Source organism: Sander vitreus, chromosome 1 (genome assembly GCF_031162955.1).
Source record: "Sander vitreus isolate 19-12246 chromosome 1, sanVit1, whole genome shotgun sequence".
Taxonomy (NCBI): Eukaryota; Metazoa; Chordata; class Actinopteri; order Perciformes; family Percidae; genus Sander; species Sander vitreus.
Window position 1 is genome coordinate 413,191 of NC_135855.1, and position 24,466 is coordinate 437,656.

The following is a 24,466-nucleotide window of genomic DNA, read 5'->3' on the forward strand; positions in this document are numbered from 1 at the left end:
CTGGCTGAATACACTCACCGGACGGCAGCTGACGGCTAACGGCTATCTGGCTGTACACACTCACCGGAGGGCAGCTAACAGCTACTACCGCAGTACTGTTTATTTTACTTAGCTCAGGGGACGCTTGTAGTACGTAGCTGCAGCTTCTCTGTGTTACCTGTACTGATTCGGGTTGGGGTTTTTCTATCGAAAGTACTCGCGTAGCTATAGCGATCAAGATTAACGTAAAAATTGGCCGGAATTCTCCTTTTAAAGCCTACAACCCCTCAAACAAGAGGCAGAATATTCATGTATAATTGTATGAGCTCTTGTCCAGCTGCTGTCATAGAGAGTGGTAGAGAGGCAGCACGTTTCTGTTTCTATATGATATACATAACTACTTGTGTTGGTATATTTATTTTAACAATAACATGTCTTTTAAAAGAAGAAGAGTTACATACTTACAAAATAAACTAACATTAATAAACTAATATCCTTTACCGTGATATTTAATATAGAGACCTCCTTCTCTCTGCACCCTCTGCACTGCTAAACAATCAGCCCCCTAGCAAGAAAGCTATCTTACTAGCCAGCTGGCCAGCCTCTAAATTAGTAAATGTAACAACTTAATGTTTCATTCACACGATCTTGTTACATCATAGGAAAGCACATTGCTAGCTAGCTGCTCGGTTCCACCGTGGGGAGACAAGAAGGGATGACAGCCCAGGAGAGGGACAGTCTGGTGAGCCATCTCCCAGTGTCTGCTGTCATCCTTTGGGGAGTGCAGCAGAGGGACCGTAGGCTCTGTTCAGTTCTGCCGCTGATTCGAGCAAACGCTATTTGTTGTGGGTATCAAAGCAACGTTTTTATCCGGTTTCCTTTTGAATGAGGAATAGATTACTGCCACCTGCTGGTATGGAGAGTTATTTCCTCTCACACAGGCGCAGAACGTACGTGGTTCTTGGCTCTGCGGTGTGTTCCAGTGCTAATTTTTGGCCAAGACAAAGGCGACATGGGCCCAAGTGAGGCGACACCACAGTTGTCCTTCGCCTCCACTAGTTCCTGGCCGTCGGCTTGGTGTGTCAGGGCCCTTAGTTGCATTTATTTCTCTTCCTAGTATGGCAGCAAATTCTGTTTTTAGTTACATATAAAGTTCTGTCATTTACTTTCCTTCTTAAATCCAGGTGATACTTTCACATCTGAATAGCTGCGAGGGTCTGCATACATTTCACCATCTGCACGGTTGTCTTTACACACAGACCTTCAGATTTGTATGTACAGAAACCTGTGCGTGTCCGCTGTCTCCCGTGCTGTTTGTGTCCAAGTCTGTATTTGAATATATCAGGCTTAGTGCTGCCTGTTTGGATGATTGCCTTTGAGCTTGCGTGCTGAAGATAGACAACAGATTAATCAGTAGCTTGCAATATGCAGTAAGAAATAACAATAATGGGATCTTCTTATTAGGTGTGGTACGGTTCATGAAAAAACATCCGAACCACTCAGTCCGCTTGTCTCGGTTCGGAGCGTGTGTGTGCCGCACGGTTCAACGCATGCGCAATGTAGCCCGTCAGGTGCCCATATGTGACCTCAGACAGTGTGTTTCCCTTTCGCGCGAAAGAAGAGGTGTGGACAAGTTACCAACAAAACGTACAGCTGAAACCGTGCAAAACATTTCAGACCGTCCTGCCAACCTGTAAACATTTTAACATCAATGTACTGGAACGTTTTTTCACTCTAAAGTCGCTGAAGCGGTTGCAGTTTAGATCCTGTCGGGTCTCTGCAGCGGGCGGGGCTGCTCAGTTCGCCCCGCGACTGACGCTCGCACACACACACAAACTCACACAAACGCACACACGGTGGATGCAGGAAAAAACGGAGATGAGACGTATACAGGAGGACCTGACAGCTATGCTCGTTATTGTAAGTGCAATGATAAGTCCAGTAAGTATCAAACCGTATGGCTGTGTGTCCCAGGCCAGGATAGGAAATGAACTACAATGTAAACTGTTTTTATGTTTAACGTATTCTGACTTATTCAAAAGACAGAGCTTTAAGAGTTCCTCTTTTTTCTTTTAAAGGATACATTTTTCTAAGAGCTACACTGAAGTTGGCAGTTTGATAAATGCAAGTTATTTCAATTGATATTCTGTAATATTTCAATCTTCATGTGCTAAAAAGGCACATAGGTTCCTGTAGATGGCAATACACATTCTCCTTTTTTTGTCAAATAAATGAAAAGCATGTTGAAATCATCAACGTCTTCCCTCTTGCTGTATCAACATCTCAGCTAGCTTTCCTCAGAGATGGTCCCAATAATGGGCTTAAAGTCAAGCCAAATTCAGTTTGTGCATGATTACATGATATAACTATATAATTATTTAATACTGTATCCTACATTGTGGATAATTAAGCTATACATCATATGCTGAAGTATATTTCTGGAGTGTTAAAGATTAAAAGAAAAAATAACAAGAACCATACAGAACCAAAAACCGTGACCCTAAAACCGTGATACGAACCCAACCGTGGGTTTTGTGAACCCTACCACCCCTACTTCTTATCGTTTTACAAAAGTCTGTTGCTTAATTAAATGATTCCAAGCTAATTGTAATTAAAAGTGATACAATTAATTACAGCTGTTTTTGTTAATAATGTGCGAAGAGTTTGTCTGATGTAGTGTGTAATAGTGGGACACCATTCATAGCAATCATCATCATTTACATTTTGCATAATTGTGCCATATTGTGATATATATTCATATATCATTTGTAAAGAATTAATATTGTAATGTCAATTTCAACCATTTTGCCCAGGCCAAGACATAATAAATCACATGTGGGACAAAATATGGAGTGCAATCTGCACTGGTAAGCCAATTCTAGCTCTGCCCCTTGTGGATGAATATGTAAGTGAGACCTTTTTTTTGCTGCTTACAGCACTGCCATATCTATCATGTTAGAAAGGTGAAATCACACCCAGAGGGTGCCTCACAGGTGGCCTCAAGTACATCTTCCTCTTCCCAGCAGGGGGTGTTGAATCTCTCAACAATCTCTTAATGGTTGAATCACACTAGGTGAAGTAATAATGCCCCACTGTTATCTGTCACACTGTAACAATATACTACTTTGGCTGGCTGATTTACAGGATGAGAGCGAGACATCTACCGCCTCACTGGGAAAGAGAGAGAGAAATTACAGAGAAAGAAAGACCAAAGGCATGAGTCAGGAGAGAAGTTGAGAGGCGACTGAGGAAAAGAAAAGGCAGGGAGGGAAGAAGAGAAGGGGGGAGGGAGTAGAGCTGGAGTCTGCTAGAATGCAGCTTCTGTGGCCAGATGTGATCTTAGCAGGCAGCTTCAGCTCTCCTCAACAGTGCTTTTGCTGGATTTTCTGCTGTTTAGTAAATCTGCTCGGGACATTTAAGGGAAAATGTACGAACGACACAAGCGGAGGTACAGTTTCTGTGCCAAAGGAGAGCGAGCTGTGGACGTGGTTTTGATAAAGGTAGGCTACCTATCTGCACTTTCAAAAAAAGTTGCTTGCTATGATAAGTGCTACTGCTACAGTAATAACAGTCATTTGAACCGAAAACACAGTTAAGTGCTTCAAATAGATAATAAATGATGGCAAAAGCATTAAAAGCAAGGTAACAAAATAAAAGCAGGGCTGAAATCGTAAAAGTAAACAATAAAATAGATAATTAATGACATTATTACATGAAATAAAGTCCATTAAGGAGAGTTTCATGAAGTGATTCAGCAGCTCAAGCCCCTGAGATAGATTGATGTTTAAAGGCCTGATCACACTTATCCTTAAAAGCTGTCCAGAAAGTTATTTCTAAAGTTAAACATAATCAAAACTGTCACAAAGTGCTTCAACATGTTTTTACAAACCTGTAGTCTTCTGCCAGAGATGTTGTCACGGCTTTTGCTGTGTTGCACCCAGGGAGATGATTGCATGGTTGTTGATAGTGGCCCTCCAGACATAGAGTGCTGATTATTTTGGGGTGGAGTGTGGTTTCTGGATGTACGGTGCATGGGTATGCTGCATTGAACACCAAGGCAGATGCCTGCACTCTATCCATCTCTGTGGAATAACTGTGTATGAAACTTAATGAGGCTCAGACAGTTTAAGGTCTTTCTAGGATTTTTTGTTGAGGATAATAGGTACTTAAAGTACAAGTACTGAAAAACCATAAAGCTAAAACAGAGTATAAAGTCCATTGATGTTCCTAAAATGTCTTGTCACACTGCAAAGTTGGGATCTTTCTCTATCATGCAAAGGTCCTGTTACTCTACCATTAACGTTCTGTGTCAAACCATTTGAACTGGGTGTTCTTTATAGCACCAAAAAGTGTTATTTAAAGCCCAAATGGCACTACACAGAACCCTTTATGGCATTTTTCCACTATGCCTCTGATTTTTCTTTTGGATGTAGGACAGCAGTTTGTCAGGTTGGTTCTTGGTAAACGTGTTGTAGTTATAATCATAAGATGTTCCGTTCCAATAGACAGTGATGAGCCTGCTCCAATTAAGGTTAATACTTATCCAGGTAGTTTAGTTAGTTAGCATATTAATGGATAGTTGGATTGGATGTTAACAGATGCCCCTGGAAAAAATATCTATAAATGTACAACCCATACAGTTAGGGGTTACATATGTGATTGCAAGACTGATATGAATGATGAATGCTTATCATTCATATAATCATTGAATGATTATTCATTTTTCTGACCATTTTCTTGATGCCACTGTTCTAGCCATGATGGTGTGTTACTGGATGGCAATGTTTGTCACTTTGGTCCAGACTGAAATATCTTAACAATGTAATGGATGACCATACAATCTTGGTACAGACATTCATGTCCCCTCAGGATGAATTATAATTGCGTTGGTGATCTACTAGTCTATATCATTTGTGTTCTACTTCCGGGATTGCTCCGGTGCCGCAGGAAATTCTGCCGAAGGCATATATTTTCGCCAATTTCCGTTCCTTCCGCTTTCTTTGTGTTGGCGTTCTAACCTCTGGTGGATTTGTGAGGACTATGGTCGGGACATCCAGAAGCAGAGCAGAGCCGACTGGGAGGTACTGAGAGGAAAATATCAACGAAGTGGATTGCTCTGGTATATGTAACACATCTCATTAGTATATTGTCACATTCTAAACTTGGACCTGATGTCAGCTCTTCTTTTCACCTTTTTGTGTGTGTGTGTGTGTGTGTGTGTGTGTAAAAGTGAGAGAGAGGGAAAGTGGGAGAGATATGATGGTGTGGGAAAAAGGCAGCGCCGGGCTAACGGTTTCCTCTGGACTCAGATGGAAAACAGGCATTTGGCCAAATGACTTCATTCCAACCAGCGTTTCACATCCTAGCATTTCTCCTGGCTTGAAGTCACAAAACACATCATCACTCTGCTTACCAAGTACAGTAACTGTGAATGAGCCTTTATACTAACTAACATAGTACTACAGTGTATACAAGCACATGTTGCTCTGCAGATAGATGGCAAACATGCACTTCTAACAGGCCGGGAATTAACCAATCTTACTTTCCTTTTTTGGACATTTATTTCCTCCGTTTTTTTCTTCCTCATTCTTGATCATCTTGTGGTTGCGGGAATATTTGTTTCCTCTGTAGGTAAAAGGCTCTGAACCCTTTTTACTTGTAATATTGGTGATGTACTATCTGATTATTCTACGGTTGATCTCAAAGGAAATCATTCTGAATCAAATATTACAAGTGTTCTGGTGATTAAAAAGACAGTCCTTCAACCAGAGGGCCCAGATTTAATCATCGACTATGCTAAAATGTCCTTTAGCAAAACCCTGTCTCTGTCAGGGTCCACTTGTGCACTATTCTGTTGCTGACTGTGACCTCTGACCTTTCTGTGAAGGCAGGTTAGAGGAAATCATTTCAATAAACGAGGCACTTCATAAGTTGTCTTTAAAATATAAAATGGAACCCAAAGCAAATCCTGTGTAGCAGTTGGGACAGCTGATATATATTTGCTTTTATCCTGTAAGGTAAGTTGATTTCAGTGCACGTTCAAGGTGCAACAGAATAGGCTTGTCCTCAGGTCTGCTGTCGGCCGCCCTGAGGGATCAAACCTTGTATACATACTTGGCTGGAAACAGTCATTCAGTCAGCACCGGCATCTTTCAATGCTGCGGAACCTCTCTGGCCACCTGCCTGCCCCAGCATACACAGACCAGTCCACCTTTTTATTTTTAAACCAGATGTGTTTTTACTGGGTACAGTTTAGATTCCCCCGGCGCTACAAATATGCACTGAGCCGTTCAGACTCCGGACTGCCAGCTTTCAGAGGGGGGATTGGTTCTTCACTTGGTGGCTGATGGACTGGTTTGCAGGCCTTCTAACTGGCAGGAACACTTGTTTGATAAGTGTATGGTTGGCTGACTGGTAAATGGCTGGCAGCCTAACTTGCTGTCACCTTGTGTCTCTTGGTTTGTACCGTAACATATTCTTACATCCTCACCTCCACTGATCTTACTACATATTCAACCCTACCTTTTCCCTTTGTCCACAGTGCTTCTTTCAGGAAAATAGACAAAGCAATTTTTTCCTGAAAGAGGTGAGGACGTAATTATGTTTTCGCCAAAACAAAGCAAGTATTACTTTAGTGGCAGCTTCAGGGTTGCTATGTAACTGGCATCGCTGCACTTGTAATAGGAGTTGTGATTTAAATGTTGATGCTATGTTTGCAATTGAAATTGAGGCTTCTCATTTGTCAAGAGACTTAGATGTATTCTTTCATTCCTTAGTCATGTGGTCACCATTTCGCCAAATAATATGAACTGCAACACACTGACTGACCACACTTGGACTGTGCCCCCCCACATAATACGAACTGATTATACACCCCACACACACACACACACACACACACACACACACACACACACACACACACACACACACATAGACTATGCCACCACCCAGACAGGGACTGTGATCATAACAGTTATAAATAATATGACATGTTTGTTGGGACAGGTGTGTCAGATGCTTGTTTATATTGTATCGTTTGTATTGTATGTCTCTTTTTATGATTGCTGGAGGGTGTCCTTAAATATGTTTTTATGTGTTTTTTTTTGTTTTTTTTATCTTATTCTGCAGATTGTTGGAGCAATTGATGCAAGGACAATTTTTGTGTGGACAGACAATAACGTTTTATCTTATCTTATATTATCTTACACTGCCCAAATTAAGTTAAAACATGATGAATGTATAACTTACATGAACAGCAGGTACTTCCACAAATGTCCCTCTCTAGGAGAAGTGTCCTAGAGATGTTGCAGTCACTGGCAATCATTTGACTTCTGAGCAGAACCTTTTTTTTGTGTGTGTGTGTGTGTGCGCGCCCTCTGTGACCAGCTAATCTTTCCTCGTCAGTGTGTTTGTTCTCTCTCAGCGGGCACTGTTTGATATCTCAACACAGCTGTGAGAAAAGAAAAAGCCTGTGTGTGCTGTCTGTGCATGCATCTGTGTGTGTGGGATTTTGTTGTGTGCATGTGAGACTTGATGAGTGAAAAAAAGGAGCACAAGTGTTTGTAATAAGTGTGCATGCATGCAGCACTGTTGGCTGATGGAGGTGAGTTGGTATGTAAGTGCCTGTCACTGTGTTTGTTAGAATGTGTATGGTCACAGTGGGTACTTTGACACACACACACACACACACACACACACACACACACACACACACACACACACACACACACACACACACACACACACACACACACACACTCGCCACTCTCAGGCCTAGACAACAGAGCTCAGTGTTACTCCTGGTCTCAGCAGACTTGTCAGTAGTGTGCTCTGGGACAGTTGAGGGTTGGTTGTTTAGAAATTGAGCTCAGACCCACCCCCAAAGCATTCTAGGAGGGATGACCTTGCTGGTTGGTTAGGACTCACTCATCCTTCGCTGTCTTGATTCTTGATTTGTTTTTAACCTCCTGACTTGTATCTTATTGTTCTGTCTCTGTTCCCTAGTTTAATCAATAACTGCAGTGTATGTAATCAGACTAGTATTGACTTTTTTCTCTTTTTATTTGTAGCAGTCTGTTTTTGTGACATTGTCTTTACACTACAATGAAACGCGCTATAGAGAGTAATTACAAAATGTAAATACATTGAAAGGCTATTGCTGAAATTCCAAACATGCTGGTTCGAGCCTCTTAACCATGAGGATTAGCTGTTTTTTTGTTTTATATCATTGTAAATTGAATATTCTTATGTTTTGGATTGCTGGTCTGAACAAAAAAACAAACAATTTGAAGACCCTGGGCTCTGAGGAAAGTGTTCTAGGCTTTTTCACGTTGTTTTTATATAGACTGCGATTAATTGGTTAATAAAAAAATAAATATTGCTGGGGCCTCCGCAGGTTGCCCGGACACCTTATGGTGAAAACAAGACTCCAGGAAGCCACTCTGTCCTGCCAAGAAGTAGTCAGCATATAACCTTATGTAAAACCACACATTGTAGTTGTTACACTTTAGTTCTTGAGTGAATGAAACAATTAATTAATGAATTATTATATTGAGTAGTAGGCTTTAGAGTTCACACCCCAGGAATAGTTGTTTTCATTCAAGTACTTCTCAGCATCACAGAAACAAGGTTAAGTGTATAAATGACCCGAGGGACTGTTCATTCTCACTGATCTGATAAAAGCTAGGATCCATACAGTGGCTGGAAGGAGAGCATACAGTATACGTGTGGTGTAACTGAAACTCAAGAGGTGACTTGGTGGGCCATGGTGGAACAGCATCTTTGTTTTGTTCCTCTTTCAGATTAACGATGAGGAACGTATTTATACTGCGTCTGGAGGTTCCTTTGTACAAGTCTTACACAGCCTAGTTTAAAGGGCCATGCTAAAGCCTGTTGATCTCAGCCAGGCTTAACCTGGGTTTACTAGGTTTGGAAGTTAAATGGGAATATTTAAGGAGGTGGGGGGCGGGGGGGCAAGCTACTAGCAAGAAAGACTAGAACAAACCATTGAAGGACAGACCATGAAAATATTACCATCCATCCTTTATTACAGTAGCCTCATCTCAGTTCAGAAATTACTTGACCCCTTTACAAAAGCCATGTTTTCAAGATCTCTGCTGAAGAGCTTAGTCTTAGCAATCTAGCTGTATTGATATATCATTTATCTAATTTTAGTTTACTTTGTTTGTACAAGAGACACATTCTAAATCAAAGCTCATCATCTTTATCTACATGCCGTTGATGGAGTTCATTATAAAACAATGAGCTTTTCTGAGTCTCTGTAAGTTTCACATTCAGAGCTGCCACTCAAGTCTGTATAGCTTCGGCCGAGCTGTTGAAGCTTTTGTGTTTCCTGCAAAAAGGGGGAAGCCTGTGGCTTAAACACATACACACACACACACACACACACACACACACACACACACACACACACACACACACACACACACACACAGCTGTTGTATAGACACTCAGACCACAGAGGAAGCAGAGTCCCAGGGTTGTGTGATTACAGCCAACCACAGATCTCTGACAGGCAGTGTGTGTGTGTGTGCGTTTGAGTTGGTGTCAGTCTAACTGCGACTTTTGAAGGTTGAAAACAGACCAAAGTTAGACCTTTCCAAACAGTTCCTCTAGGAGATGGAGCCGGAGTGTAGCCACTAAATCCGATGAATAGTTAGCTGTTCTAAAGAGTGTCTTATCGTTGCCACCCATCCTGTGTACTGAGCAACACTTCCTATCTGCCGCGCTGGTCTGCATCATTATTTCTTTGTGGGTGATGGTCACATGTTGCTGAGGCTGATTCAGTGTCTTCCTGTTTCTCTGTAGATCCACCGAGACAGAGAGGCGTCGTTCCATCAGTCCTGCAACACTCAACACTCAGGTAAGATTTACTCTTAGCCGCTAATAAACTAACCTCTTTTGTCAGAATGGGGTATGAATTCAAATAGCTTTTTTGTGCATGTTTTTGTTCTTATTCTTTTATTTATTTAAGAGGATTCATGTACTGTATATTGCTTAAAGCCACCCAGCAAGGTTGTTTCCAATAGGTGACGTGAATGTGTAGTGAATGTAGAAGTGGGCCATCTATGCATTAATGTTTACGCTCACCCATTTGTTTGAAGTTATAGCAAATTGATGTTTGGCCTTGTGACGTTTTAAACAGTGTGGTTGAGGTGTCACTGACACAAAGCAAAGGTACTTCATGTTTGAGCTTCAGCATTTGGCTGGACTGCCTGAGTGCTGTAATGGTGATCGAAACCTTGGAGATGCTCAGAGACTACTTAAGCTCTTTTTTTTTTTTAAAGGTACTTAAGAGTACCTCTTTTAAAATACATTAGCAGGACATCCACTGTACAAGGGTAGAATGTTATATAATACACTGTATCAGTAAGGCCTTACACTAAGACAGAAGGCTGCTGGCTGACATGTACTAAACAGAGTTAAAGGTTGTGTGTGGCGTTTTCGACCATTAGTGGAGATGTAGAGCAGCGTTTTGATGAGCGGGACCTTGTTTTTATCCCATGCACGCAAGGACGTGGATACACGCCCCAAGCATGAAGATGATGTGTTACATATTTTGCCAACTCTGCAGGTCGGTGACAGTTGGTAGAATTCCAGTTAACCCTACAGTGTTTTTGGAAGTGACTCTGTACATGTAACAGAGCTAATTATTGTCAGTGCCAGTGGTGACTCAGAGAAACAGTATGACGGACTGTAGAAACCTGGTGGTCAGAGATGTGATGTTAGCTCAGCAACAGCTAGCAGTAGCTAGACATCGTTTAACATTAGCTTGGCTTTTGTGTATGTCTTACATGCATCTTGTCTTCACCCCAGATTAGGTAAATCTTTAGTTTAATATTAGTTGTTTTTGTTTTTTATAAATGTATGTCAGTGTTTAACAAGACTAAGACTCTACAACCAAGCTAGCAGCTCTTTTTTAGCTGGTGCTAAATGCTAATGTAAGCATGCTAACATGTTTGCAATGGACATGTTAACATGCTGATGTTCAATAGGTTATATTTACAATGTTCATGTTCGTTTAGCATGTTAGCATAACATTTTAGCACCCCTCACAGCTGAGCTTGTATGGAAATGTTTTATGTTTTGTAAGTAATGGGTCATAAACCAAAGTATTAGACAAATTTGAAGTTCGACCTCATGGTGGTACTAGGTAAGCAGTCAGGGGATCACCAAAGTCATTAGGTGTTATCCTCTGGGGGGCATGCATCGCTGCACTAAATTGGATGGACCGACTGACCGATCACGTGACCATCCCTAGAGCCACGTTGCTAGTGTGGCTAACAACAACATTAGCTCAGTCGTCATTGCAGGAAAGCGTTGATTGTTGGTGTTGTAGCTGTGGATATATTTCAGTCAGTATATGAGGGATGACTGTAAAAGAAAATGTTATATATTGACATATATGTATGTATGGGCAACAGCCACAGTAAGATAGGAAAACAGGATAGTATGACCTCTGTAAAATGTGTCTGCGGAGAGACCAGTCTCAATAAAACAAAACCAACAGATCGATGAGAACAAACTGCTTTTTATCTGTGGTGGAAAACAAATGAAACATCAGTCTGTCAGACAGAGAAAGAGAGAATAGGGTTTTAATGGATGAGGTGAAGAAATACAGAGGGAAAGAAAGGAAACACAAAGATGGAAAGAGAATGACAAAGAATAGGAGGGTGGGTGAGGGTGGGATTTCCTCTGTAGCAGCTGGGAGAAGTCGGCATCACTTCCTTTTTGGTGAAAATATATCTCTCTCTCTCCCTCACTAAACTCATCCAATGTATTCTCTCTCTCTTTCTCTGGTTCATTTAGTCAGGTAACAGGAGCCATGGCAGGAAACTGATTGACTGGCTGGTAAACCTCTAATCCACCATTCACACACACATGAGCACAATAGAACAAAATACAATAAACAGTTCCCACATGAGTATTGTACATGTGTATTAATGTACTGTTCACAATTGAGTACCCTATTTAAAGCCATGCTGGCAGCATGGCTCTAGGGTTGACAATGACGGTCGGCCGGGTGGTTGATCAGCCCACCACTGGAAAGTTCTCAATGACTATTGGATAGATTGTCTTGAAATTTTAGAAGGATATTCATGGTCGCCCGAGGTGCTGACATTAGCATTTAGTCTAGCTGAAGCACAAACACTGCGGTGTCTTTGTACTGTATCACAGAGCTGCTAGCATGCTTTAGACTCAGAGTCTTCTTGTCAAGTAAGTAATAATATATCAGTGATTGACAGATATGGCTCAAAAGACTTTAATGCTTGGTTTGAGAATACAATTAAAGGTGCAGTAAGCAATGCTGCGCAAAGATTGTTGATATTTGAACTCAACTGCCAAAGAAATACAACCTCACTGAATTTGATACAAAGTGTATTGGATTAACATCACATACTATACTTTAAGCTCTACATGACACTTGGGATTATTAAACTAGACTAGTGAGGAAGGAAGTTAGGGCGTTGACCTTCTTTTGTCAGTGTCAAAGGTCAATGTAAATGGGTTGACCCAGGACCACCCAGTTCAAGCTCAGGGTTGAGAACTCAGTGATAATCTGCTCTGCTTGAGGGTTACAAGTATCAGCCAGTGTTTAACCAATTCCTTCTTGCATGTTTTCTCCATATGTTAATAAGTGATATTAAGTGATATATAGTACAATTGTGTAAGTATGGCTATACAAACTCAGACACAGCAGCAAAGACAACATAGAAGGCACCCAAGAGCACTTGATTGACAAGTCTATGCAAAGCCTCAGCCTCAGAACATGCTGTGTATTGCCTGTGGTGTGTGATGGGCCTGGATCTGCATCCCATAATATAGCTGGTCAATGTGTTTTTGGAAGGCCACAGCAGTGTGCCTAGCTGCCTGTGGTTTGCTAGCCTCTGTTGAGAGTCTTGCTGCTGATTTAAAGTGTTGTTTGTAATGTTGCATGATATTACATTTATCATGGGTGAAGCTGTGTCCTGTTTAGCTCAACTCGATTCAGTAACCCTCATTTATATAGGAGGAGACATGCTGGGTGTGCCTTTTGATTCCAGAGAAAAATAATACTGTGAAAAGAGAAAACAAAGATATAGGAATAAATGGTGGTTTAAAATGAATCACAGTAAAGGTTTAAATTACAGTTTGGTTAAGTAGTGTACTACTCTCTGAAACGTGTGCAAGGAAGACAGCAGAGGACATATTTTTATTTCAGTAAACACGGCAAGGCATATGACATGCCAGCAGCCTCTTGACAACATTGTGAGGATTTTCTATTATGCATGAAAACATTTTGAACATGTTAGTAGTACTTTAATTGTGAGAATGTGTGTTGCTCAAACTAGAACATTGAATAGCAGATGGTTCAGTGATTATGAGCTGATTCAGTTTACCTAGTTACAACAGAAAAACACACCAAGCTGCTCTACCTTAAGAGCTTCAAAAATGTTTTTGGTGCGGCACACTTTGTGTTGATCAGACCTCAAAGTACACCCACTGTGGTCAAATATTCTCTATTTGCAAAAAGTCAGCCCAGTTGCTCTAATTTAACATGTCATGTCCTTAGAAAATACAAGGGAATAAGGAAAAATAAGGTTCTATCTGTAAGTGCTGATACAATCTGCACTTAGGGAAACACTTAAGGTAGCCTCAGTGGCATCTTATCTTGACTAACAGTGTGAAAATGTGCCGAGAAGAGTGTTTTGAGACAGGGAGGCGCGGTGGATACTTTATCTTGTTGGTTATTTCTTACCACTTTCATTACTTCAGACTGGATGATTTGTTTGGATCATATCGCTCTTGCAATTTTTCTTCTACAGCATTCATCTAACAACACACATTTCTCCTCCTGAGTTCAGCCTGGCTTCCTTTTTCTTTTTATTGTCCTACATTTTTAACTGCATTGACACAGCAGTAACTGTTTGGATTGCAAGTAGGGCTGGGTGATATGGAGAAAATCAGATATCATGATATTCTTGACCGAATACCTCGATATCGATATTGCGGCGATATTCTAGGGTTGACAATTGGTGCTTTAATAAAATATCTTCATAATGTGGACATAATGTCGAAGTGGGTAAAGGCAAACACTTATGTCATATCACAATATTACGATATCCAAAATCTAAGACGATATCTAGTCTCCTATCACGATATCGATATAATATCGATATATTGCCCAGCTCTAATTGCAAGCAGTATTTGATTGATCTGAGTAGTTACAGCATTAGCGTGGCAACTTCTGCTGAGCTGTGAGAAGTGCGTATGAGTTTTTGCATGACAGTATAGTGATATATTTATATATAGTAATATATAACTAGTCTATCTGGGTGATGTGATATGATGATATGACCTTTTTGCCGTTGTTTGCTTGCACTGCTGGTATTCTAGAAATTAAAGCTTTTTTTCTGTATTGACCCCATTAGTCTCTTATTAGATGTTGCATATACTGTAAGTCAAAGTAATATCTACAGCTGTGAGCTGATTCACATTCACCCAACAACCTCAACCACCCACTGACTCATCAGAGCACTTTACACCTGTTCTCTGTGCTTAGTGTGTGTGTGTGTGTGTGTGTGTGTGTGTGTGTGTGTGTGTGTGTGTGTGTGTGTGTGTGTGTGTGTGTGTGTGTGTGTGTGTGTGAGAGTGAGAGGGAGAGTGAAACAGAGGGAGGAAGACAGCTGTCAAAACTCTCATTCCCCTGCTAGTTTTGGTGGACAGGTGTGAGGGGGTGGAGTCCAAGAAAAACTCCCAGCATCCACTTTTGTCACCAACACTTACGCTCCCCTAACACACACACAGTTACATTTTGGGATCCTCCATTCATGGTGGGCTTGTGATGTTAGAAAATATGAAGACCAAAGGGTAAAATGTTTTTGCATCAACTTCCAAAACCATCTTGGTCAAGCTTAAGCTCTGCCGCAGCACTTGGGGTCAAAGGTCAGTGTAGTTTTTGTCTTTGGAGTGTTGTCTTTTCCACTGTGTTATAAAGAAAACCTACATCCCCCTCTTAATGCCCTGTGTATCTCCACGTGTGACCTTTCTACTGCAGAAATACTTCTACTTCTAATACTCTGTGTCACAGAGAGGACAAAACCCTGTATCTGTCATATGGTGGCCACCTCCCTCTGCTGCTGGATACATACATACCAATATGGAGACATTTCCTAAATAAGATTTAAACCGCTGACACCTCTGATTACAAGATTCAGAATTGAATATTAGTTAGTTTCTAAGCTCTTTCAAGCCCTGCAATGAGAAATTATTGATAATTTATAGCACTGCTTCTCAGACTTTGGGAAAGCAAGCTTTCATTTCAATCACATTATTGCTGATTAGTTAATCCTCCCAGGATAAGAGTGTGTTAATGAGTGAAATCAACTGCTCAATATCTGAGTAAATATATGGACATATATTGGCTGCAGAAAAAATAAATATTTCACAGCTGCTGATTAAAATAATGTTATGTGTTTTTACACATACGTGTGTGTGAGTGCTGTGGTACTGTACTGGTCAATATTGGGATCCTAAAGACCTTGATCCTTCCGGACTTCTTGGGCTTAGCAGTCCTTCGGTCAGTGAGTAGGCCTGATGAGGACCCGACTGGATGCCCCACCTCTTCAACCCATCTATGCTTTCATCCAGTTGCATGCATGTGTTTAGTGGTTAGCAGTAAGCAACTAATCAGTTTCAGGAAGTCTATGACTTTGCCCCCCAGTTGCTCGTTATTTATTGCAATGTAACAGATTCTTGCCAAAATGAAGGGCTCTGTCACTGACCACTCCCAATGCAGTCCTTTGTCCCATCTCCTGACCCCCTGATGGCCCTGTTCTCTGAGCAGCTGACTGCAGCTAAATCTTCAGCCCCGGGATTCCTGGAGTGCAAACTTGCGTCAAAGATCATTGCCATTGGAGCAAACATACCAGCCGAGACACAGCGACGCTGGTGTTTTTCTCACCTTGTGTCTGTGTCTGAATGTATGTGTGTCATCATGGCAAAATGTGGTCCTGGAGAAATCTACTGTAGCAGGAACTACCACAGAAGCGGTTTTGAGTACTTTGCCAGGTGTTTATATGTCTGTCTGTCTGTGGCCAGATGTTGTCACCACGATAGCATCACAACCATGTAGGATGCAGCCATGGAACTTTACCTGTGTGTAGCTGAGATCAAAATGAAGGCTGAGTTTGAAAATGGCTATGGTCCAAGCAAGGGCGTCAGACGTAAAAGGGTAGAAAGGAGGGAAGGGGACATTGCCCCCCCCCCACACTTTGGCCCAATTATGCATCATGGCTGGTGTGATCCCATTGCAAGATGGTCTCTAGTTAATTATTGTAGACATTTTCACACAGTATCCAGGCACACAAGGAACTTCCTCTTGTTCATATGAGCACAGGGAAAATGTTCCTGAGGGATAAAGAATAACTTCCGTTTTCTCTGGCAAAAATAGACAGAAATGATGCAAAATAACAAACTCAGTGAGTGATCTCATCCAGTTGTTCTTGGCATCTGGCTAAAGTAAGCCTATTATTATACTCTGTAGTTGGGCACAATCTTCCTCTTTTAGTTTGGCCTGGGATATTATCTGTACAAGTCCTTACATGTACAAAAAACTGCAGTGCCACAGGGTTGTTGCATAAGAAATGTTGTACTGTGTGCAGACTTTAGGATGGATTACTTGTTTTTAACAAGGGGGCTTTAAAAAAACATCTGGAATAGTGTGTTTAAACCCCAAAATGGCTGATGGTGGGTTGCTGTTGAATACATCTATGTTTAAAAGAGGATAAGAAGATATTTAATGTGACATATTGCTGGCTCTGATTCAGGTGGGGAAGTAGTGACTTACTCAAGTACACATTGATGTAGCTGATGATTGCACACACTGGGCTTGAAACTGTCTGTGTGCTATCTCTAATTGCTCCTTGTAACTTTAAAGCTAATACAAAATACTACAGAATGTCTTTTTAAGTCTCTCTCAGTGTCCAGTTGGCCCCAGGGTGATGCTACTCTCTTCATGAAAGCTGTTCTGCAGTACATCAATATTATTTTCAGTTGTCATTTTCTCTGACTGAGATTTTAACTTCAGTTCTGCTCTCAGGCCTTTGAAACACACAAACAGCAGTTGTTTGCCTTTGCAGTTCAGACACAGATGGCTATAGTCAGGACAGTAGGCCATTGATCCGCCAGGCTTTCACACCTTCTCAGATTCCCAGAAGTCTTTTCACTGATGTCTAACAGACCTGCTTATGTATTAGAGGAGGGAATGAAAATTATATTATTTTGGAAAAGTGGTGCTTCTCAGTTGGAATCAAACTTTAATAAATGTTTTCCTGATTAAAATGTTAAGTTTATCCTGGTACCTTCATATTTCTGATTGAGTTAAACAGGTTTCTACGTAAGATTGATCTGTGTTTTCCACCTGCTATATTTCATTATTAACACATTGTTGTTCTGTCTTTTTTAGGATCCTCACAGTCTTCAGCTTTTCCCAGTTTGCCCAGTAGAACCAGCAGTCCCACCAGCTGTCCCTCCACAGCTCACAGAGACTCTGGCAGCGACATCGAAAGCTTCCTGAACGTGGAGCCAGGATATGACTGTGTCTTCAGAAAGGTCAGACTCAAGGTTTTCTCTTTGTGGCTGGGGTTCGGTGGGAAAACTTTACCTCCAGGACACACAAACTGGACTGATGACTCGAGGTTTGCTAGTTCTATTGTGTTTACCAGCAAAATCCCTTAATCCACTTATTAAAAATCAGTGTTGAGTTCATTAAAAACAATGCACTGAAATTATAACAATGTTAATATGAGGGAAGCAGTGGTGTTGTTCGAATCTTTGTTCCAGTTGGGAATATTTGAGGCGCAGAAATGAACTACAACAAAAATATCAGTAAAACAACAACATAGCTCTTATTTGTGACTGTGTTTCTGTACGAGTGTTGACCAGCTTGTTACAGAATTAAACTGCAAAACAATCAATAAACACATGTAAAAATAATAGACAATGTGTTAACTTTGATTTAGCCGTGAATTCAGGGTTCAACAACTTTTACCAAATCCTTGACTGGCTGTGTTCCAAACATCCAGATCACTCAAGCTGAACTCCATCAATATACAGTATATATTTTTGTGTTTGCCCTTGCATCTAGCCCTATAGGGAATATATAGTATATAGAAAGTACTGTAGCTATTTTGTCAGTCTAGGCTTGACTATTCATTTATCAGCGCCCCAAGGCTGAGATGCCAAACATCTACTAAGCATCTTTTTAAGCTGACAGCTCTACACTGCTGCTGGGGGAGTGCAAGCCGTGGTCGCTGCTGTCACTCTGCTGCTGTTGAAAGTCTGTTTTAAGCAAGCCGCCCTTAGGTTCAGTTTCTGCAGCATTGAGCACTTGAAACATGCTCATTGTGATGTGAACTGAATTTCCTGTTTGTTGTAAACAACAATGGAAAACGTCAGCGCAGAGAACATCAGCTGCCCAGGAGTATATAGTATGATGCTGAAGGTTAAGTGACAGGGATGGACCAAATGTGCCATGAAGTCCACAGGCTTTGATTCCACACGAAGACTAAATTCAGCTGCAGTAAGTAGTAGTAACTAGTATCTAAGAGCCTAAAATATAAAGTAAAGTTTAAGAACTCAGCTGCATCCTTCTCCCAGCTCTAAAGCTAAAGTTATGACTCACAAACATACACTGCAGTCAGAATACACACACATACACACACACACACACACACACACACACACACACACACTCTCATGTGGTCTCTCACTCCCACAGGAAGTCGTGTCCGCAGCATAAAGCAGATCTTTCATTCCCAGCTCTCCAACAGGAGCAGCTCTATGCTCGGCTCTCTCACTGCAGCTGGCAGCACAATAGGCCCAGTTAAAGCTCACACCTACAAATTAGCTCTGAATGGACTCTCCAATACCTGTGTGTGTGTGTGTGTGTGTGTGTGTGTGTGTGTGTGTGTGTGTGTGTGTGTGTGTGTGTGTGTGTGTGTGTGTGTGTTGATTGCTTATATTCACTCAGATACTGTAGGTAAGACTGGCCAAGGACATCACAATGAGTCCCTGCAAATGTTGACAAATTTCTAGTCTGCTATAAATCTAGCATTTTCTCATTTGCAAAAATCCATATTAATTAACTGACAAATCTCTCTCTCTCTCTCTCATATATATATATATATATATATATATATATATATATATATATATATATATATATATATATATATATATATATAGAATTGTCAACTACTAACTAACAACTGTCTTTAGCTTTGAATCACAGTGCCGTGATAATGATGAATACATCTTGAAAAGATGCATATAACTTGTATAACAATTTCCTGGGAAAGCTTTGTTTTCACAAGGTTGCCATCATTTATTGTTTTTTGTTTTAATGTCAGTGTTTCTATAAAGTGGCTCTGGCCCATTATCCGGAAGCTTTGCCATTTGGTCCTCATTATATCCCATTCCTGTGGATTAAATAGCTCTACAGTATTCTCTTAATTCATCGTATGCTTCAGTGAAGAAATGCTGATGGATATACAACGTGATGAATGAGATTTATAAACAATAATTTGAAGGGCGTCTGTTTTTTTCTGTTCTATACTATTCTTTTCTATCGTACTGTATTCTATTCTGTTCAATTCTATTCTACTCTGTTCCATACTACTGTGTTATATTCTGTCATATTCTGTTCTGTTGCATTCTACCCCGTTTATTCATTTTTATTTATGTTCTGATCAATTTTAATTGAATTAATTACATTCAGTTCTATTCTATTCTAGTCAGTTGTGTTCTGTTGCATTATATTCCATAGCATTTTATTCTGTCCTGTCCTGTTTGTTCTGTTCTCCATTTACTGTTCTGTTCTATTCTGTTTTATTATGTTCTATCCATAGAAATAAAATGGATAGAAAGGCCACATCATTTCTGTTTCTATCCTATACTGTTCTATCCTGTTCTGTTCAATCCCATTATATTCTTCATCTATGTGGCTGGTAAAATAGTGACATTTTAGCCTCATATATTTGAGGCGTTCCCCAGTTACTGTAGCTAGATGACCAGGATGTTTCAGGGTTAAGGGCTCCTTCCTATGTGTTTCTGTGAGCAGAACAAGGCCCTAATACTGCAAGTTGTAGTACTCTTTTCACTGGAGCGCTCCTTTATTAGATGTGGGATGGATGTGAATACTAAGAGAAAGCAGCTACTTTTACACGTCTGTTCCCTGAAATAATAAATCAATCAACATTTCATTAGAGTTTGGCATTGATTTCACTCATTTTTGAATTAATGAAGCTGTTCTTGTGGCTCATGATACACTGTCACTTTCAGGTGGTGCTTCTTTTACTTTGACAGTTCCCCATTAGTACATGATTCTGAATGGGCAGTGAGGCTTTTCAATAATAACAATTTTTTTTATATATATATATATATATATTATTTTTTTAAATTTTTTATTTTTATTGGATTTCTGCAGAACGATGAACCAGTGACAGGAGGAGACAGTGCCAGCGAGGTTTCCATCTCCTGTTCCTCGGCAGACGACACCGCCAGCGTTGGTCTGTCCAGCTCTAGTCCCGAGTGCAGCCAGGGCCTGGAATGCAGCTGGAGCCCAGAGGAGAGCATCCAGACTGGGGCTACTATCACTGCAGGACTGGACAGTGGTGGTGGTGGTGGAGGAGCAGGAGAAGCTGAAGAAGAAGCCAAAGACAGAGTGACAGAGGTGCCGCGGCGCTCCTGTCTACTCCGGAACAGTATCCGCTCCCTGTCGCCTCTTCGCCGCCACAGCTGGGGGCCTGGAAAGAACAACGGAGGAGAAGCAGAGATGAACCACAGGAGGTGAGACTGGGAAGGGGACTAGATTATACTTGATTCTTTAAGATGAAGGATTTCTAATGACATTGTGGATGGAGTTGAATTGATAGCGAGGTAGGAAAGTTACTCCTTTGTCCTCGACATTGGCTGCTGGTGTTAGTCAGTGTGTGTTTTGTAGTCAGTAGATGCCAGTAGACCTTATGTGTGCAGATGTCAGTATTATTAGTGCTTATTGATGTCATTCCCAATGCGCCATGTTAAGTTTTTCCTCTTCCTACTGCGAGCAGCTGTGTTGCCATTTCTCTGGTGTTCGTAAGGGAGCTACCAAAATTGTGCGCACACAGATGTAATCACACAACTCAGAGACACACACTCACAGCAACATGTAGAGTATAGTCATCAGTTCACGCATACTACTTTGCACCCATATTGACACACTAAGAACATAATGCAGAGCACATTAACCACAAGACATTGACATCTATTTTGTCTTGATAGAATGGCGATGGACTGCTTGTGGAGTTGTTGCCATGCAATATAAGGCCTGTGCCACGATATTGGAGTGAAAACAGTATAACAACTGCTTTTTGACTTTAACCAGCTGCTATTTTTATAATATCCAGGTTGGGCACAAACAGACAATACCACCAAGCTTTCAAGTAGTTTATCTTTACAGTGTAATTAATGAAAGAAAGAAGAATCATTTTTTAACCGCTGGTGCCCTTTATGGATAAAATGAGGCACCTGGAGCACATAAGAAAGCATGCTGTGTACACTAGTGAGCTTATTAAGTTCTTTAAAGGTTCTTCCTGCTGCTAAAAGTGCATGCTGTGTTAAGCAATGACAATTCTGTGACTATAGTAGTATACATGTAAAGTAAAAGAAAAATGAATGCAATAAGAGTAATTAGTGAGACGAACGTGTCATCACCACGTCCTGCATGACGGGAATACTTTGACATTTTGGGAAATTTGCTCTCTTGCCGAGAGTGGATGAGTACGTGGTGTCCGTACAATAAATATGAAGCTACAGCCAGTGACCTTAGCTGAGCATAAAGATTGTAAATGGAGAAACAGCTTCCAACAACCAGCACTTCTATTATTTGTGTGTGTGTGTGTGTGTGTGTGTGTGTGTGTATATACACATATATATATATATATATATATATATATATATATATATATATATATATATATACACACACACACACACACAAACAGTATACGATAAGATACAAGATAGTGGGAGGTCACTGCTCCTGGCCAAGAAATAGTTTGGCACATAACCCTGCGTAAAATTGCTTCATTTGTTATTGTACCTTTTAGATGTGGTGGTCTATGGACAGAGCTGGGCTAGCTGTTTCCCCTTGTTTCCAGTCTTTGTGCTAAGCTAAGCTAACCATCTCCTGGTTCCAGCTTCATATATGAACGTGGTATCAATCTTTTCATCTAACTCTAACTCTAAGAAAGCAATAAGCGTATTTCCCAAAATGTCTAAACACACTATTCCATTAAGATCATGATTCTGAAGAAATGCCTTTGTAATCACTCCTCCAACATGGTGTCCTGCGCCTCAGAGCTCCATATACACACAATAGTGCCCAGAGATATCCAACCAACTGAAAAGATTATGGTTCCATCAGAAAATGAAATAGTTTATTCATCATTCATTCATTATGTCCTTATTGACCTGCCCTCCCCTCATATCCCAACTCCTCTCACCCATCATGCACCACTCTCCGTCTCTCTCTCATCCATCAACTTCACTTCTGCCCGTAGCCCTGGTGAGAGGAAGCCGACCTTTCACAGGAGAAGGTACTAATACATCCCATTCATCAGTTCATGTGATGTTAAGATTGACTTGTTGCCATGTGACGTCCAATGGCAAATTCATGGAGTGTAGCCTTTGTGGATCTCCCACCTTTTAATGTATGCTTGCTGAACTACTGCTGCATTGTGCTCCATCCCTGCAGTCAACTGTGCTGAAAACTGTTACTCTCTTTTCACCCATTAGAATGTGCAAGAAATACTGGGGTAAATAGATGGTTAAGCAAACTGGTGTTTTGTACTGCAGTGGTAATAACAAGCAGCCACATGCAACAAGGGGACTTTAGCTGTGGAAGCTCAGAGGACTGTACTGGCAAGCGATTGAGAACAGTAAGTGACACAGTAACACACTTACTTGGTGTAGTAAGTTCCTGTAGGGAATTTTTCAAGACTGTAAAGGCTTCAGAGGATTTTGGAGAAGATAGTGTCCCACAGCAGTAAAACAGCACAAAAGTAGTTGCATTGTGCAGAATTGTTATCGGTGAAAGAAGAATAGCTTTGTTGCTTTTGAGGCGGGGGGAGTCAGGCATGAAGAAGAACCATGCAATATTCAACATCAAGTGATCTTTTATGACCCTGAGTGTAGTTGTTTCAGTTCTGTGGGCTGAGACAAACCCTCACCCTGCTCTTCTCAGGAAGGCTGATGGCTATGAAAACAGGCTTGCAGCTATAAATGGCGTAAGCGCCCACGCCCAGGTAGGCTTCTTCACTTAGGGTTGATGATAGCAGTCACACGGTGACGTAATGGAGTCCGTTGGGATGGGACCCAAGCAACATGTCACTTTCTGTTTTCAGGCTTCTGGCATGACTTATGGGTGATTTCTGAACTATTTTTAACTGGTTCTTGTGTAATATTTTGTTAGTGCTTGGTTTCTAAATGACAGGGAGGGGACATTTATGCTGATACAGATATATCTGTGATTAGCAAATAATGGCCAATACTATCAGCCTGCCTGTATTTCTGTCAGGCTCTAATTAAGACATGGCTCTTATGGTCAGAGACCACTACTCTAACCATCGGGCCACATCTTTTACATTGAAGAGAGTAGTGGCTACCACAGATGTGATTTCAATAACATTAATAGTACCTAGGCTATTCTGACAGTATTGCATTTCTGGGAAACTGCTTAGGTTCAAGTTTATTTCCTGTGTGCTGTTGATATTACCACAACACTGCAGCAGGAAATGAACTTGAACCCATTTACAGTGATCATGCTAGCCACTGTGAAATCTACTGTACATACTTAGGAAGTAGTCCCCTTGTGCCAGATCATTATCACTCTTTTCAGACATCCCTGTAACTCTGTCCTTTTAACATCCTCCTCATCTGCTTCACTGCAACTCTGCCATAATTGCTTCCCTTCGCTCCTCTTTATCGCCAGTCTCCCCCTTACTAACTCCTCCACCTCACACTCACACCTCAGCTGGTGCCCTCCTGATGCTCCCCACAGCCACGGTGTGGAAGTAGTTAGTTCACTCAGGTACAGTGTTTTTGTGTATGTGTGTGTCATGTTTTTTCTTTTCTTGCTAAGAGCACGTGACCTTCTTTGAATAGGATGTATTTACATGCTGCTTTTGCATTTGCCGTTTTTGTGGGTGTCTTTGCCTGTGTGCATGCTTGCACGTGAGTGTGTGAATGCCCAGTCAGTCAGTCAGTCAGTCAGTCCATCAGTCAGCCTGTACCTTCCTGCAGCAGAGAGCTGCAACAGCTGCTGGTGTTACTCATGATTCAGGACCGAGGACCTTGTGGATCTGAAGGATAGTATGTAATAATCATGGCAGGAAGCAGGCCTTAATATGACAGATATAGTCATCTACATTCACAGCCCTGA

General features: G+C 41.1%; 1 protein-coding gene across 8 annotated transcripts in view; it reads left to right on the forward strand.

Annotated features, from left to right (window-relative positions):
• LOC144519472 (A-kinase anchor protein 13-like) overlaps window positions 1-24,466 on the forward strand; it is a 113,898-nt gene that overhangs the window by 56,350 nt on the left and 33,082 nt on the right. For 6 of the 8 annotated variants that reach the window (XM_078254664.1, XM_078253046.1, XM_078256285.1 and 3 more), the window contains 4 exons: window positions 9,811-9,865; window positions 17,450-17,595; window positions 20,471-20,832; window positions 22,587-22,622. In XM_078254664.1, coding sequence (XP_078110790.1) covers window positions 9,811-9,865; window positions 17,450-17,595; window positions 20,471-20,832; window positions 22,587-22,622 — 599 coding nt within the window. The remainder of the gene's footprint in view (window positions 1-9,810; window positions 9,866-17,449; window positions 17,596-20,470; window positions 20,833-22,586; window positions 22,623-24,466) is intronic. The other 2 variants (XM_078257958.1, XM_078258709.1) reach the window with 1 other exon arrangement.